This window comes from Artemia sp. Qi Xiang Cuo, chromosome 11 (genome assembly GCF_049724085.1).
Source record: "Artemia sp. Qi Xiang Cuo chromosome 11, ASM4972408v1, whole genome shotgun sequence".
NCBI lineage: Eukaryota > Metazoa > Arthropoda > Branchiopoda > Anostraca > Artemiidae > Artemia > Artemia sp. Qi Xiang Cuo.
The window spans coordinates 39,651,519-39,669,305 of NC_142804.1; the positions used below are offsets into that span (position 1 = coordinate 39,651,519).

The following is a 17,787-nucleotide window of genomic DNA, read 5'->3' on the forward strand; positions in this document are numbered from 1 at the left end:
TGGATACTCTTAAAGGGCACTAGCCCTGTCAATTTCGAACTGAATTAGCCCCTTTTGAAGTTTTACGACAACTCTATCAATAAAAGCTTTATATACCCCCAGGGAAGAATTTACAACCTTTACCCTTGGGGCTCTGGGGGGGTTTGTCATCCTTAAATACATAATTTCCAGAACTTTCAACTACGTTGAACAAAATGGATATCTCTAAACATTGATTGAATGGTTTTGGGGAAATGGTGGGCATAAGAGGGGGTTAATTACTCTCCATTCAATTTCGACTATTAAAAAGGGCAATTGCAATTCCCAATCAAATGAGCCATTTTTGAAATTTCTATAACAGATTTCTATATAAATTTTATATGGCCCCAGGACATAACTTACAACCATTGTACTGAGGGCTCTGAAGGGGTTATCATCCTAAACGACTTAATTTCCAGAACTCTCAACAACGTTAAACAAAATGGATATCTCATAATTTTGATTGGATGTGTTTGGGAAAATGGTGGGCGAGAGAGGGGCGTTAGTCGCTCTCCAATCTCTTTCGACTATTAAAAAAGGCATTAGCCCTTTCAATTTCCAATTGAATGAGCCCGTTTGAAGTGTCTTCCCTTTCAATAAAAACCTTATATGCCCTCACGGCATAACTTACAACCCTTGCCCTGAGGGCTGTGGGGGGTTGTCTTCCTTAAAGACCTAATTTCTAAAACTTTCAACTACGTTGAATCAAATGGCTATCTAAAATATTGATTGGATGTGTTTGGAGAAAAGATGGGCGTGAGAGGGGGGTTAGTTGCCCTCAAATCAGTTTCGTCTATTAAAAAGGCAATAGCCCTTTGAATTTCCAATCGAATGAGCCCTTTTTCAAGTTTCTGCGACAAAGATTCAAATAAAAACCTTATATGTCTCCAGGGCATAACTTATAACCCTTGCCCTGAAGACTGTGGGGTGAGACTGTCCTGCTCAAAGGTATAATTTCCTGAACTTTGAACTGCGTGGAACAAAATCTCAAAATCTTTATTGGATGTGTTTGGGGAAATGGTGGGCATGGAAGGGGTGTTAGTTGCTTTTCAATCACTTTCGAGTATTTAAAAGGGCACTAGCCATTTCAATTTCCAATCGAATGAGCCCTTTTTGAAGTTTCTACGACAACGCGTCATATAAAAACCTTATATGCCCCCTGGGCATAATTTACAACCCTTTCCTTGAGGGCTGAGGGGGGGGGGAGGGTTGTCATCCTCAAAGACCAAATTTCCAGAGCTTAAAACTACGTTGAATAAAATGGCTATCTCAAAGTTTTTATTGGATGTGTTTGGGGAAAAGGTGGGCGTAAGAGGCGGGTTAGTTGCCCTCTAATCACTTTCGACTATTAAAAAGGGCACTAGCCCTTTGAATTTCCAATCGAATGAGCTTTTTTGAAGTTTCTACGACAACACCTTCTATAAAAAAACCTTATATGCCCCCAGGGCATAACTTACAACCCTTGCCCTAAGGGCTGTGGGGGACTGTCCTCAAAAACATAATTTCTATCTGGAATTAAACTACGCTTAAAAAAATGGCTATCTCAAAATTTGGATGGGTTTTGTTTTTGGAAATGGTGGGCGTGGATGGGTTTTTAGTTGCTTTCAAATCGCTGCCGAATATTAAAAAATGAACAAGTAACTCCAATATCTAATTGAATGAGCGCTTTTATAAGTTTTTACGATAACTTATTCGATACGAAGTGCCCTGCTCTAAAGGAAAAAAATTATAAAATAATACATTGTGCCAACATCATTCTTTTATACCCCCCGGGCATGGCTTAAAACCCTTGCCCCGAGGGTTGTGGGGGAATGTCCTCCTCTTTACTTAGTCCCCGTTTCTTGTCTCGTTCTCGAGTGTCCCCGCTCTTTACTTAGGCAGCGCTATCGCGCTGCCTATGATTTATACAACAACTTTCTATATAATATGGCTCCAGGGCATAACTTAAAACCCTTGCACTGAGGGCTCTAAGGGGGTGGGGTTATCATCCTAAAAGACCTAATTTCCAGAACTTTCAACTACGTTAAACAAAATGGATATCTCAAAATTTTGATTGGATGTGTTTTGGAAAATGGTGGGCGTGAGAGGGGCGTTAGTCACTATCCTATCACTTTCAACTATTAAAAAAGGCACTAGCCCTTTCAATTTCGAATTGGAAGGGCATAACTTACAACCCTTTCCCTGAGGGCTGTGGGGGGGGGGGTGTCATCCTTAAAGACTTAATTTCCAAAACTTTCAGCTACGTTGAATAAAATGGCTATCTAAAAATTTTGATTGGATGTGTTTGGGGAAAAGGTGGGCGTGAGAGGGGAATTACTTGCCCTCAAATCACTTTTGGTTATTAAAAGGGTTTAAAAGGGTACTAGTACTTTGAAGTTCAAATCGAATGAGCCCTTTTTTCAAGTTTCTACGACAAAGATTTCAATAAAAACCTTATATGCCCCCAGGGCATAACTTATACCCCTTGCCCTGAGGGTCGTGGGGGAGTGTCCTCCTCGAAAACACATTTTCTATTTGGAAATCAACTACGCTGAACAAAATGGCTATCTCAAATTTTTATTGGATGTGTTTGGGGGAATGATGGGCGTGGGAGGGGCGGGGGGGCTAGTTGCCCTCCAATCACTTTCGACTATTAAAAAGCGCACTAGCCTTTTGAATTTCCAATCGAATGAGCCTTCTTTGAAGTTTATACGACAACGCCTTCTATAAAAACCTTATGTGCCTCCAGGTCTTAAATAGAACCCCTTGCCCTGAAGGTTTTTGGGGAGTGCCCTCCTCAAAAACATATTTGCGATCTGGAAATCAACTACGCTGAACAAAATGGTTATCTAAAAATTTTGATTGGATGTGTTTGGGGGAATGGTGGGCGTGGGGGGGGGGGCTAGTTGCCCTCCAATCGCTATCAACTATTAAAAAGAGCACTAGCCCTTTGAATTTCCAATCGAATGAACCTGTTTTGAAGTTTCTACGACGACGCCTTCTATAAAAACCTTATATGCCCCCAGGGCATAACTTAAAACCCTTGCCCTGAGGGTTGTGGGGGAGTGTCCTCCTCAAAAACGTATTTTCCCTCAAAAACTACACGACAATTAAACGCGCTCCTGTGCAATGTTTTGCCTCCAGGCAACCCCTTGGCCTCAATGGATAAAAGGATAAAGGTCCTCCAGAGCCATTGATGGTGTGTAGTTTGTCGGCAATTTCTATCTGGAAATCAACTACGCTGATCAAAATGGTTATCTCAAGATTTTGATTGGATGTTTTTGGGGGAATGATGAGCGTGGGGGGGGCTAGTTGCCCTCCAATCACTTTCGACTATTAAAAAGAGCACTAGAACTCTCAATTTCCAATCAAATGAGCCCCTTTTGAAGTTTCTACGACGACCCCTTCCATATGAAGTGCCCTGCTCTAAAGGAAAAAAATAATATAGTAGCGCTTCCTATGATACAACAGTGAATTTCAAGCTATGATACAAATTCTTAAGCTAGTCTATAGTCCTAATACTATCAAGATGGCTTTCTTTCGAACTTGTCTACAAACTAATCCTGACCTATCCTTTTCAGAACCAAAACGAGAGCCAGTCATTGAACTGAGCCATTTTGCAGAAGTGATATCAAATTAAACGAAAAAAAAATAAAGCAGCAATCCTAAAATACTTTATTTTTATTCTGTAAAAAGTGTCCTTAACTAGTTTGCTTTTACTGTCACAAATCTCCTATATTATTTTGTGTTTTCAGTAAAACTTTGTTTTTTTAAATTAATCTTTGCTCCTTTTTGATTATAATTTAATGTGGAAACAACGCCGCCATGATCTCTTTTATTTACACGGAATAATTTCTGTTCGTTTTGATTTTAATGCCACTCCTTAGTTTCAGTTGAAAATTTATTTTTTAATATAATTTCTAATCATCACCGATCTAGGGGAGATAAGATACCTCAAGAAAATGCTATAAACAACCTGGACAGCTACGAAAAACTGTCAGTTTATAATGTTTACATGTTTTTCAGGAATGTTTGTTGTTCGATTAACAAAATGCTGTTTTTATTTGGCCGACTTCGCCTGAAAAAGCCATAATGAAGACAGGGCTTTATAACTCCCCTACTAACTATCAGAAACTAGAAGGCTACTGTAACAAAAGAGAGCTGTTTAAGAGCTCATTTAAAAGATTATTTTGATACCTAATCGCTTTTTATCAATTTGACTCGATAGCACATTTCCATAAAGTGCACGTTCGGTTGTTTCCTCCTTTTTTCCAAATCAAAAAGTGCCTTTTCCAATAATATGAACAAAAAAACTGTTTTTCATAACCTAAGTACGAGCAAAAAACTAACGTGGCAAGGACTTCCCTTCCCCTCAATTACCACTCTTAGAACTAGCACACAGGCTTCACCGCAGAGTGAAGTTTGAAGGTTCAAATCAAAACTGTTGATCATTCAAGCTTAATTTTTGGTAGATTTTTAGTTGAAAAGTTTCTAGTTTTAGATAATTTGTTTTCTCAATAATCTTTTACTTTTAAGATGAGTAGGCAATTTACGAAACTTACTAAGAGGGTTTGGAGAGGGACAGTGGCGTATCCAGGGGGGGGGGGGGGAGGGCCCCCCCCCACGAAATTTCTTTTATTCTTGTTTTTTAATTGCAAATATAGTAAGTTCCGAAATATTCACGCTTTTAAGTTATTTGCAACAACCGTCCCATTTTTCATTTCTTGTTAAATGGCTATCCATTTCTCCGGCAAGCTTATATCATTATTTTATCATCAAACGTGCAATCGCCTCCTGTAATCAAACAAGATGTCAAGAAATTCTTCTCACTATTTAACCCTCGGAGCTATAAGCACTAGCTTCTCTGCGATGAAGGAATTGCGAAAAGGAATCAGACTAAGAGGCGATAGTTCATTCAAACGGTGCTATAATTCCAGTGTAAGATAAGAATTGAAACATAACGGACAGGTGAGCGTAAAGAAAGAAAATAAAGCGACGCTAGCCCAGCATTAAGAATTTCTTAAAGCTTGCAAAAACCAGCAATGACGGTAAGGAGTTTACTACTATTCTGAAGATAGTTTGTATTTAGTGGGTTTTGAAGCACGCATGTGTCACTTGTAATTAAATGCAATTCCCAATTTAGATTGAAGACGACCAAATCCAAATTTGGAAATCTTCTCATAAGAATTTTTCTTAGCTATGATCAATTAAAGGAAACAGTAAAAATTATCATTATTTGGGTGGGATCAAACTTTTTTGAAAATTAATCTTTTTCTAGAGCCCAAAATGGGATTATTAATAGTTCATTCATTTTATATTCTATTTCTTGTGTAACTATGAGCATGGTTAATGTTGGAATACCTTCATATTCCCGTGCTTCCAGAAACAAAAAGTAGAATCCTGCAAAAACGGTAATTTTACCGTGAGAATTGATCATTTAGAGCCGTTCCAGAATTTTTAGCCGTGTCTCTAAAATTCAATACTTTTGAGGGGGGGGGGGGCAAAATTTTAACAACCAAAAAATTAATGTAAGCAAAAAATTTAATTAACAAAAGTTAATTGTTTTCAGTTTTTACGAGTTTTTGCGACCATTAGCAAAATTGGGAGAAAAAATGTTCCGATTATGATTTAATTGCCAAAATTGATGTTTGTCCAGGAACAGCGAGATAAGTAATAAAATGAGTAATTTAACAATTCAAGGGCAATCTTTGAAGCATTGGAACAGTCGGGTAGAGAGCATTTTCTTGGTACTTTACTGTTAAGGTCACACTACATGATGCTCCAACCGAGGGGCTAATAACTGACCGTCGCAGGTGTCCCTTCCTTCGTACCTCCGTGCCTCCGGCACACCTGAAACAGCGTGTTACTGGAAGCGAAGGAACAGTTTTATCTTTGGCTTATGGAAAGCGTAAGGCGCGTTTTTTACGACGGCAAACTTTCTCCTCTTGAGAGGTTATCTTTACTTGGTCGTGTTGTTTACTGCGTTCGACATTGGAGATCATGGGTCCTAAAAAGTGGACATTATGCTTTGAACGAGAATTTTATTACCACAAACCTTTACCATTGCCTAGAGATAAATATCCATTCCCTAGTGCTTCTCATTCGTCGATTCAAACGGCTTGGGCTCGAACGTCTTTTCAAACTCTCCGACATGATATCGGCTTGTATGCCGGAAAACCAGATCAACTCAAAACCCTTTCAGACGAAGAAAAATACAATCTTTTAACAAGTCACTTCAAGCCGAACCAGAGTTTTCCATTTCATTCGAAAGCATTTATCGAAAAGGGAAAAACGAAAGTTCGATCTCTTCAGTACTCTTGGTTAGAAACTTTTCCATAATGGTTGGTCTTCAGTCCATCGTGCATGGGTGTCTTTTGTGCAAAATTCGTTTTATTCGCTTGTCAAGCTGCTGGGACGGGTAGCCATGAGGTTCAAGGCTCTCTAGTCTCGAAACCATACACAGGACTCAAGGATTTCTTTTCAGACATGTGGGCGCATCAGAACTCTCGTTACCATCTTGATTCAATGATTAACGCCGAAAGCTTTGTCTCCGTTTATGAAAAACGAACTACGACTATTGTGTCTGCTATATCGAGTGCAGAGGCTGAAATAAAACAGAAAAATCGCGAAAGTCTAACACCAATTCTGCGCGCGGTCTTTTTTTGCGGGCGGCATGAATTACCTCTGCAAGGACACAGAGAGGAGGGTAAACTCTGCGACAGAACTAACGTAAATGAAGGCAGTTTTCGTGGTGTTTTGCGTTTAATGGTAGAAAGTGGAGAGAAATGTCTAAAAGAACACTTCGAAAATGGCGCAAAAACTGCGCAGTATATATCTCCAATCATTCAAAACGACCTGATTGATTGTGCCGCGTCCATTATTGTGCCAAGCATTGTGAGTGATGTAAATAGTTCAGTAGCATTTTCAATCCTTGCCGAGGAGACTACAGACATTTCCAATAAGGAACAGTTAGTTCTTGTAGTCAGATACTACAACGAAACTCGTGCTTTACTTCAAGAGCAGTTTCTCGGGTTTTGTGTTTGTGGAAATCTCACCGGCTCTGCAGTAGCGGAACAAATCATCGGCCAATGCATTGCGTTCGGCTTAAAAATGGAGAAATTTGTGGGGGTTGGTTTTGATGGGGCCAGCAACATGTCAGGCTGCTATTCTGGTGCACAGGCAGAAATTAGGAAAAAATATCCGCATGTGATCTACACCCACTGTGCATCGCACAGCTTAAATTTGGTTCTATGTAAAACTAGTAGGGTAGGACTTGTTAGGTCAACCTTTGATAATATTCAGCAGATTTTATAATTTTTAATATCATCACCAAAAAGAATGAATATGTTTGGAGAATCGGTTGCTGTCGTTCTTACTGATAGTTCTAGGATAAAGCGCGTGAAGGTGGGCGAAAAGAGCTGGGTGGAGCATTACGATTGCAGGTTAGTTCTTATGTCTTAGTATTGTGCAATTATTCCCGTACTTGAGGAAATAGTTGGTAGCATACGGTGCGATACGGAAGTTATTTCAAAAGCGAATGCGTTGATTTCAGCAGCAACCGAATTTAGTTTTATGTTCACCATGGCTATGCTAGAGTTTATTAGTGCCATAATGCTCTCTGTCTCTAAGGCGCAGCAAGCCGAAGATTTAGCCTTAGTTGAGTGCTGTCGGCATATTAAGCTATGTTCTGATACTTTACTGCAGTCAAAATAAAATGATTTTGAAACAATTTTTCAGAAAGCCTATGAGCTTGCACAAGAGGTAAATGTGGTTCTGGCTGTTCCAAGGTCTATCCACCAAACGTCCATCAACGATAATGAGTCCATCAAGGTTTTTTATCGCGAGTCATTGTTTGAACCTTACTTTGCTTAACTTATTGAAGAACTAGACCAATGATTTTTGCACCATCAGGAGGCATCTTTGAAAATCGAAAGGCTTTTTCCAGCTAACGACAAGTAATTATATATTAATGAATATGTGAACGATGTTACTGTCTACGGGGGTTTTCATGGGGATAGACGTGCGCTCGAATGTGAGTTAGTCCTTTGGAAACAGAAGTGGCTCGGAAAGTCTGAGAAACCATCAACTGTTGCTTCGACTCTTGTGTCATGCGATGCAAGATTTTTCCCATGCATTCAAAGGCTTTTGACGATTTTTCAGACATTAGCAGTGACTACCGCTTCTGCTGAGAGGAGCTTTAGATGTCTTAAGCGATTAAAAACCTATCTGTGGAGCTCCACGGGCGAGGAGCGTCTGAACGGACTAGCTCACATGACCCTGAACCACGATATCCAGGTCGATGCTGACCAAATTTTTGATCGATTTGCAGCCAAAAAAGACCGGCGGCTATTACTGTGAGAGGTTAGGTCGTCTTTCGTTGCTCGTTTCTCTAAGAGCAGTTGATTCTGTTTTTTAAATTTTAATTGTGCTTTATCCTCTGTAAACAATGTTAATATCAATACATTTCTTGCTTTCATGGCTGTTATAATAGGCAGACTGAGACCCCACCCCTCCGAAACCAAATTCTGGGCAATTGTCTTTGATATAATATTATTTTTTATTTATTTGGTTCTCTAAAACAAGGGTCCCATAGGCAAATATAAGGAATAATGCACTTCTTTTTTTTATATTTTCTAAATTCTGCCGCTTCGTGGCAGTTCCAAAACATCTACTCGCCCAAAATAAAAACTCTCACTGCTTCTAACTTTTTTTTTTTAATTCTGACTTTGTTGGCAAAACATTGTCATCCATTCTCAAACAAAAAAAAGTCTACAACTAGAAATACTCATGACAAGTGTGTACTTTTAATTTCTTTACCTAGCTACCCCCCCCCTACCCCCCGCCTGAAATCTTGCACTATGATATATAATTTTCTTGCTCACATGACTGCTATAAAAAGGTAGACTGACGGCCCCCCCCCAAAAAAATCCTGGATACGCCACTGGAGAGGGACTATACGTGAGGAGTTCTTATAAACCTCCAGTTAAGGGCTTGGGATCATAATTAATGCAATGGTACCATTTTATGTTTCCAAACTCTTACACTTAAGAAGTGACACCAAAAGAGCCGTTTTTAGTACTATATGACACTTATGGATGGTCAAATGTCTAAAAAGCACGTAATTATGAGTAATAACTTTAAAATGAGCCTTCCCGGTATATGCATTAAGAAACTAGTGCCTGATATTTGAAAAAAATAGTGAATTATCTGAAAATTAATCATAAGAAGGGATAAACCTAGATTGAAAAAAAAAATTCAAAGTTAGAATCAAACGCAAGATAATCTAATTTGGAGTCCACTGCTTTACTAACAGAACCACGCATATTGCTTTTTGTAGGACTTTAATTGCATAGCTTATTAAAGGGGCCTGGATGAAAAACATGGGGCAGGTGTTCTTGCAAACGTCCAGTTAAGGGTTTTGTTTTGTAATTATTACAATGGTACCGTTTTATACTTCCAAGATTTTCAACTTAAGAAGTGGCACCAAAAGTGTTGTTTTCAGTGCTATATCTCACTTACGAATGAAGAATTGATAAGAAGCATGTAGATGTGAGCAAAAGTTTTCAAATGAGACATTAAACATCACTCTTAAGAAGTTCTGGTAGCCCACTAGCCCCAGCATTTCTATTTGAGAAATGGCACCAAAAGTGCCGTTTCTAGTGCCATTTGAAAACTGCAGATGGGGAAATTTATAGGAAGAACGTTGGTATGGGCAATATTTTTTTATATGAGCTATCAAAAATCAATCTACGATGTTCTGGTAGCCGTTAGCCTCACCCCTTGAGAAATGGCATAAAAAGTGCGTTTTTTCGTACCATATGACACTTTCAGTTGTCGGAATTAATATAAACCATGCACATAAGAGAAATAACTTCTGAGTTAGCTCTTAAACATCTCTCTATGATGTTCTAGTAACCCGCTAGGCCTGGAAAAAGAAGAAAAAAGATGGTTAGGTCTTTACTAGGTTGCAGCTAATGCTTCAACCATGACAAAGATTTCATTGCAAATTCTCCCCAGAAACTAGCTAACATATACATCTGTGAAATCTAATAGATGGTAGAATTTGTAAAAATCAAGTGAATATGAGCAACAGCTTTTAATTGAGCCATTAAACATCTATCTACTATGGTGTGGTAGCCTCCAAACGTTGTAGTAGCCTCCTAACGTTGTATTAGCTTACTGGTGAGCAGAAGATATATGAAACTTACTAAGGGGGCTGGAAGAGAAGTATATGGGAGGGGTTCTTGTAAACAATCAGTTAAGGGTTCTGGAACTTAACTATTACAATAGTACTTGTTTTATACTTCAGAGCTTTCCCACTTAAAAAGTGGCACCACAAGTGTTATTTTCAGTGCTATATCGCACTTACGAAGGGTAGTATTAATAAAAAGCAGGTAGACATGAGCAATAGCTATCAAATGAGCCATTAAACATAGTTCTGCTAGCCCAATAGCGAAAGATTTTCCATTTGAGACGTGGCACCAAAAGTGCCGTTTTTAGCGCCATTTGGAACTTGCAGATGGTGGAATTTATAGGAAGAACGTAGATATTAGCAACATCTTTTACATGAGCTATAGAAAAATCTGTCTACGATGTTCTGGTACCTGCTAGCACCACCCCTTGAGAAATGGCAAAAAAGTGCCATTTTAGTGCCATATAGCACTTGCAGCTGGCAAAATTTATATAAAGCATGTAGATATGAGAAATAGCTTTTGAATGAGTCATCAACCATCTCTCTGTGATGTTCCGGTAACCCACTAGGCCTAATGAAAAAAAAGAAAAAAAAGGGGAGACAGATCCGTTCTAATGATGCAAAAGTAATTTTCCTTGTTGTTCAAGGAGGGGGACTGTAATTTCTCTGAAAAAGGTTTTCGACCATACCGATTCTAATGGTACACTTTTCATTTTGATCTGACGCCATTTTTGAGGGGCTTCAGGTTTTTTTGAAATAACAATAAATTTCTTTTCACAATAAACTTTTACTTTTAAGACGAACCGAAATAATAATTACCATTCCTGAATCAGTGTCAAATGACATCTTTTTTTTCACTAGGCAGTTTATTTCAAAACAAGTTTTTTAACTTTTGGTTACTATGGGCTGTGGTTCGCTCTGTAATAGGTTGCAGCTGTCGCTGCAACCATGATCTGTAACAACACCGATATATAAATAAATATGTAAGAGCCACAAATAAAATTTGGTCATACCTTTCCTGAATTCAGACTGTTAACTAAGGCTGCAACAGCTTGCTGACGGATCACATAATCAGGATTATGCATTTTCATGAACAGGGTGGTTCCATCTCCTTCAATCAAACTGCTATCAAAACCAAGAATTGAACATAGTTTTTCCTTTGCTTTTACCATCCTAAAAACAAAATCATGATAGTCATCTTTAATCATATATTGAACGCGTGTCTTGTCAATCGTCAAGCAAAAAAAAAAAATAAAAAAGGATGATCTTGTGCTATGATATTAGGGCGACTTAACAATTCTTTATAATTCTCGCAATATGAGGGTGACCTTCCTAATATTTAGATTATATTACAAAAAAGGGTTTTTAACCATGTTTGTTCATTTAGTTCATTTAACTGTATTTTGTTCTTTTTTTGTTTTGGACCCAGGTTTATTTTTTGGCCACGAGCCCTATGAATGAATGAATGGTTTTTATTTCCCATCATAAATAACACAAGGTTACACAACGGAGTAATGAAAAAAAGAAAAAAAAAGAGAAAAAGAAAACGCAATAAGAGAAACAACAAGACTTCAATAACAATCTATATACAGCATACTAAACTCGTAATTAAAATAGCCTACGATAGCTCGGTACATATCATGATCAGGATTGAGCGAACGCCAAAATCGGACGATTCGCTCAGTAGCTGCAGTAGTCGGGTCCGCAACGCTGTAATTTTTCGAAACTCTTAAATTTCTCTCCCATGGCGCAACACTTAACAAATATTTTGCATACTTATAGTAAACCCTACGGACTGAGCGCTTATCTGATTCGGTGAAAAGAGACCAAAACGGCGAGAGTGACAGAACATGCGGGATAACGAACACGGAATAAAGCCTTCCGAATATATGGCGGGTATACATACGTTTGCAGGGTAGGAGTAGTCCGTATGCTTTGCGTGCCTTTTCTGAAAAATGCTCAACCAGTACTTCACGAGTAGACCGCAGATATGAAGCGATCGGCAGTCCAAGGTAAGTGAGAGATGGCTTTGAGCTCACCGCAGTATCACCTAGGAGCACGCTAATCGGGGTCGAATCTTTCGCGTTGCGACGAAAAACAACTACTTCACTTTTGGCAGCATTAAAAGCTAGTCCAATCTTAGCATATTCATCACTCAATATATTGTAGTTATCCTCAACCCTTGAAACAGACCTACTTGCGTTAAGCATATCATCAGCGTAATTGATGAGCGACACGTCTATACCTAGATACATGCAGCACGTTTTGGCAGATTCTTGAGGGACGATAATACTGTTGTTGTATAGAGGAGGGGAAGTAATGGAGCCTTGCCGGATACCTTTACGGACAGGTATAACTACGGTGGATACCGCCATACCGCGATGAGTGGGGACTTTAATCTTCATCTCAGTCTCCTATACATGCTCCTCCATACAACGACAACCGAACAGTTAACTCCGCGTTTACAAGCAGAACTAAGTATATGTGCCTGGATACCGGAGTCGAATGCTCTACGCACATCGTGGCTTGCTAGAACAAGTGTATCATTATTATCGTGAGCACTGAGTAAAAGATTAGCTATCAACGAATGAACATGCTCGCGACTAGTACCACTCTTAAACCCGAATTGCGAATAGGGAGTATAACAAGCTTTACTTAGGTCACCAAAAACGAGCATTTCCATGAGATTGCAAAATACTGGCGCAACAGTTATGGGGCGGTATGATGAACAGTTCCTGGGATCATTCCCTTTTTTGGGAACTGGCGTAACGACGCCAACACAGAAAAGATCGGGGACAAGACCGCAGGTAAAGATCATCTGGTACATAAGAGCAAGGTGATTTAACACACTGTCACCCCCAATAGCCAGATGCATTCCACAAATATTATCATCACCTCGAGAATACTTCTTTTTCAGTTTAGATAGCATATGACAGATACTAGAGACAGTAACAACGAACCCGACACTTTGGTCATTTGACGCTAGGAGGGAGTCGAGCTCTTTTTCAAACTCTTCCTCGAGAGCCTTGTTCGGCGGTGAGAATTCGTCGGTGAAATATTTATTCCAATCACTTTCACTTGGCAAAATTTCTTCTTTGCGAGATTTCGGACTCCTTTTCTTTTTAATATACTTCCAGACTGCATTTGGGTCACCTTCAAGCACTTTGCAATTCTGGTCCATTAAGTCGGTTTGGTGTTTAGCAAGGGTCTTGGCGAACTTTCGCTTAGTATATAGCCTGATATCATTCAAGACACCTTGACGAGGGCGCCCGCACTCGTTCCATAGTGTATACCAGAATTTAGATCGACTACAAGACTCGGACAACTGTACATTCTAAGACCACTGTGGATTTTCACTTCCGATTCGAACTTTTCGTGTCGGAACTGCAGCCTTTTCGGCACAGCGTAGGGCATGTGTAATTTCTGCACAGTAATTGTTCAGGAGTATCTGCTTCTCATTATCGGGAACAGGCGAACCTTGTTGAAGCAGTTGAAATGGGACCTTTATCTTTTCAAGTATATTATCATACACGGACTTGAAAAGCGCAGAGTCGGCTTTTCCCCACTCAGATTTTACCACCCATTTACGGTGACATTCATCGGGCTGAGTAGGTTTATTAGTGACACAGAACACATTCGAGATGGGTAGGTGGTCGGAAGCACAGATGCTTAATTTTACCCTACATTTTCCGTTTGTCTTCACATCTGCAGAGCAATGTATTGAGTCAAGGGAGGATACAGAGCCAGAGTTGTGTACATACGTGTAGTCCAGGTCATTTTCAAGTACACGGAGACTTTCACAGGCAGCAACCAGAACCTGAGTTTTCGGGCTGTTGTCGCACAGGTTACAGTTCATGTCTCCGGTTACAATGCATGACAGTTTTTGCGTAACACATCTGTCAACTGCTCCACAAATCTGTCCACAAGCAACATTGAATCTTGCATCAGATTCATCGTCACGATAATCCGTGGGCATATAGACACAGAATAGGGCTGTATCAGCAATTCGGACACCGACGAAGAAATCAGACTGCTTGTACAAGGAAGGATAAAGACTTCTGCGTACCAGTATCGAAATACCACTAGAGGGTTTACCTCTGCCAGAACGCTTTGCAGGAACACTGAATACACTGGAACAGTCATTGACCTCAAAAAGTTGAAGTCCTTCTGTTGTAAGAAAGTGCTCTTGTAAACAGACTACGTCATATTCTTGTACTAATTGCTCAACCAGAGATAGTTTAGCCGGAACTCCACCATTCATGTTCCATGATACAACTTTAAGTTCAAGATTGTTCATTTTTTTAACGCTTTCTGTGCTTCAGGGCATTTAAAACTGTAACAGGGATGGTTTGCCGAACCACATAGAGCACATTTGAAGGGGTTCTGGCAAGGATTGTCCTTTGAGCTGGAGTGTTTCCCAGCGCATCGGGAGCACTTTGGTGGATTTGAACATGCCCTTGCTGCGTGACCGAAGCCTTGATACTTGTAGCACTGGATTGGCATAAATTTGTATTCGTGAATCGGCAGCCGCTCATACCCAATCACGGGGGGAGACTTGATTGCACTTTGTAGGTCTTCACGCGAATCAAACTTCAGTTTGAATGACCTGGTTTTGCCTATTCCAGAAGCTTCGACACATTTCGACACTAAACTGCGCAAGTCCTCTTCTGAAATACTAGCAGGGACGTGGCGAATTATCCCGAAGAAAGAGGGGCTTTTTACTCTCGCTACAACGGAATTATCGGTACTGGTAATAGCCTCTGCAATGGAATCGGCAGTCACGTTGTCTTTAAAGGGAACGCTCCAAGCACTCATACGAGGCCACAGTTCGACGATGTCACTGCTTGTCTGTCCGCAAAGTCCATTTAAATAGTATTTACGTGATTCGGGATCAGTCAGTCCTTGGGGCGGATTCTTGAGAACTTCGGCGTAAGTCTGTTTATGCTTTCCGTTGTTCTCTCGTGAGTGATAGGGATTGCGCAGCTGGTACTCAGACTCGACGAAACTGTCGAACTTTCGGCATAGCTCTCCCACTTTTCTCGTCAAAGTTGCACTTATTTCGCCTGGAATAATCGGTACGTCATCAGGTTGGTATAATACGAACCACGGGAGCGAAATGTTTTTTTTCGTCACACAGCTTAAAAACTTTCATTATGTCAATGACATTAATCCGAACTGTTGTCTCTTGCAGTCACTCTCGTCGCATATTAGGCTTCATCCCAAATCACCTTTTTCGCTTCCAATATATCCGCATCGGAGAAATGTGAAACCGCACTTTTGACAATACTGTCTATCGGGTTTCCAGCCTTCCTCGCCCGCTCAACAAAGTTCAGTACAGCATTTAACACAAGCTTCACGCTCGCCATTTTGCTACGGAATGATTATTACGCAACCCGCGAGCAATTAAGGCTTTAAAGATTTAGCGGTAGATAAGACCCGTGGGAAGTGCAACACACGAATCACCTTATCCCAGCAGTTTAAGGATAAAAAATCCCGCTAGTACTGTACGGCCTCTTGAATGTTCGTTGTTGCTCACTTCTGCACAGGCTATCTCCGAAAAATGCAGCCCGAACTATGCTCACTGATGGCTAAATGCCTAATAGTTTTTGTAGGGCTTGTCTAATGCAATATAATTATTGTATTGTTATTAAATGTAGAATAGCAAAAGAAACTTTATTTGCCTATGAACAAAATGAAAGAAAGGGAGGAAAATGTTAAGCAACAGCATAGAGTGGATCAACACAATGACAAGAAAGGAAAAACGTAGATGATAGAAAAACTAATGTCGATGCGGACAAATTGAAAAGTCGTTCCCAACCAGCCACTACCCTTTCCCCACGGTTCACCAAAATAGTCGGTCTACAGTTTCATGAAAAAACGAGTCTAAATATAAATGACTAAAAAATGAGAGACAAAATATTAGTAAAAATTTAATCATATTCCAAGTTACCAAATCGTTTAGGGGACACTTAACCGCTTCACAGAATTCGTTCAATACAAAAAAAAAAAAAAAAAAAAAAAAAAAAAAAAAAAAATCTACAAACAGCGAATTTATTTGACGCAGTAAAATTACAGTCTTTTCAATAAAATAATCACAACACCCATGTCACTATTACGAGTAACAACTCCTTGTAGCACCACTCAGCTGCATACGCTTCTGTTTCACCCCAATCTGTTTGGAGTTTCCCTCTTAACTCCCTCCTATGAAGTTCTTAAGTCCTTTAAATTTTTTTTTCGACCTCCTCCTACCCAATCCGACACCACCCTGCTTTTCGATGGACCTCAATTGAATTATACAAAAGCATTATTTTCAAATAATAGATCCTTATTCATTTGTAAACAAGGCCCATCCATCTAAACCTTACTTTCATTATAGTCCTAGACAGTGTGATCATGACACATTCTTATACAGCCTACTGTTTGATATACAGTCACCAAAATGGGTGCCTAAACATATTCTTAGAAAATTCCACATCTAGCAAATCTATTTAAAATTTTTAAACATCCACATTTAAACAACAAAACTGATGATTTTCATCGCTAGTATCTAAATATTAATTCTAAGACTGATTTTCCCATTCTTTCAGACTTCTTAAAACTACGATAAAAAATACCCGTGTTTGACATTCTCTAAATTCTAACAAACTGTAAGTAAAGAGCAATTCGTACAAACAGCAGCCAAAACTCTACAAACTGAAATTTCTGTATCGGTATATACATAATAAAAACGGGTTTATTAAGTGATGCACAATATTTAACATTCATTAAGTTTAAATTACCCATCACAGTGAAGAGCCTGATAAACTTCGTCTGATTTTGCAAAAGAGGGAGGGGAAAACAGAACTCCCCCCCCCAGTGATGCGAAGGATGGTGAAGCACCGCTGTGTAAAATTTGGGAGCCACATTGAATATATTGCAGAGGCGTAGATTCTACCCTATTCCTCCACACACATATATATATATATATATATATATATATATATATATATATATATATATATATATATATATATATATATATATATATATATATATATATATATATATATATATATATATATATATATATATATATATATATATATATATATATATATATATATATATATATATATATATATATATATATATATATATATATATATATATATATATATATATATAAGTTCGACAAAAATCCCCTCACCCAGAAAAGTACTCCTTATGGAAAACTCTCCTCCACGGAAAATTCTCCCCTCTAAAAAATTCCCCCGCATACGTATAACACAAGAGTGTACTCATTTTTTATTTTTTGCTTACTAAAGCCAGAAAAACAAATTAAATAGTAAAAAGTAGTACAGTTCCGCACAATTTTCATACACTCAAGGTTAGACACAGCAAAAGTAAATTACCTTGATTCGGATTCATCTTTTCGCTGGAAAATAGCTCGTAAGGCTTGGTCATAGGCTAAAGAGTAGACTCTCTCACAGGTCATAAGGAGGGACTTTAACAGCTCAGTCACTAAGCTAGTATAGTCATTATCTACCAAATGCTCAACGATGACCTCAACCATTGCACTGAAAAACAGGGAAGAAAAATTGAATAAACGTCTTCTAGAA

At 39.0% G+C, this 17,787-nt stretch overlaps 1 protein-coding gene across 1 annotated transcript in view; it reads right to left on the reverse strand.

Moving 5' to 3' along the window:
• The window catches only part of l(2)k09022 (HEAT repeat containing 1 homolog l(2)k09022), a 175,236-nt gene that overhangs the window by 134,718 nt on the left and 22,731 nt on the right, over nt 1–17,787 (reverse strand). The window contains exons 6-7 of the mRNA XM_089096772.1: nt 17,581–17,745; nt 11,203–11,362 (exon numbers count right to left, since the gene is read on the reverse strand). Of these exons, the coding sequence (XP_088952898.1) occupies nt 11,203–11,362; nt 17,581–17,745 (325 nt within the window). The remainder of the gene's footprint in view (nt 1–11,202; nt 11,363–17,580; nt 17,746–17,787) is intronic.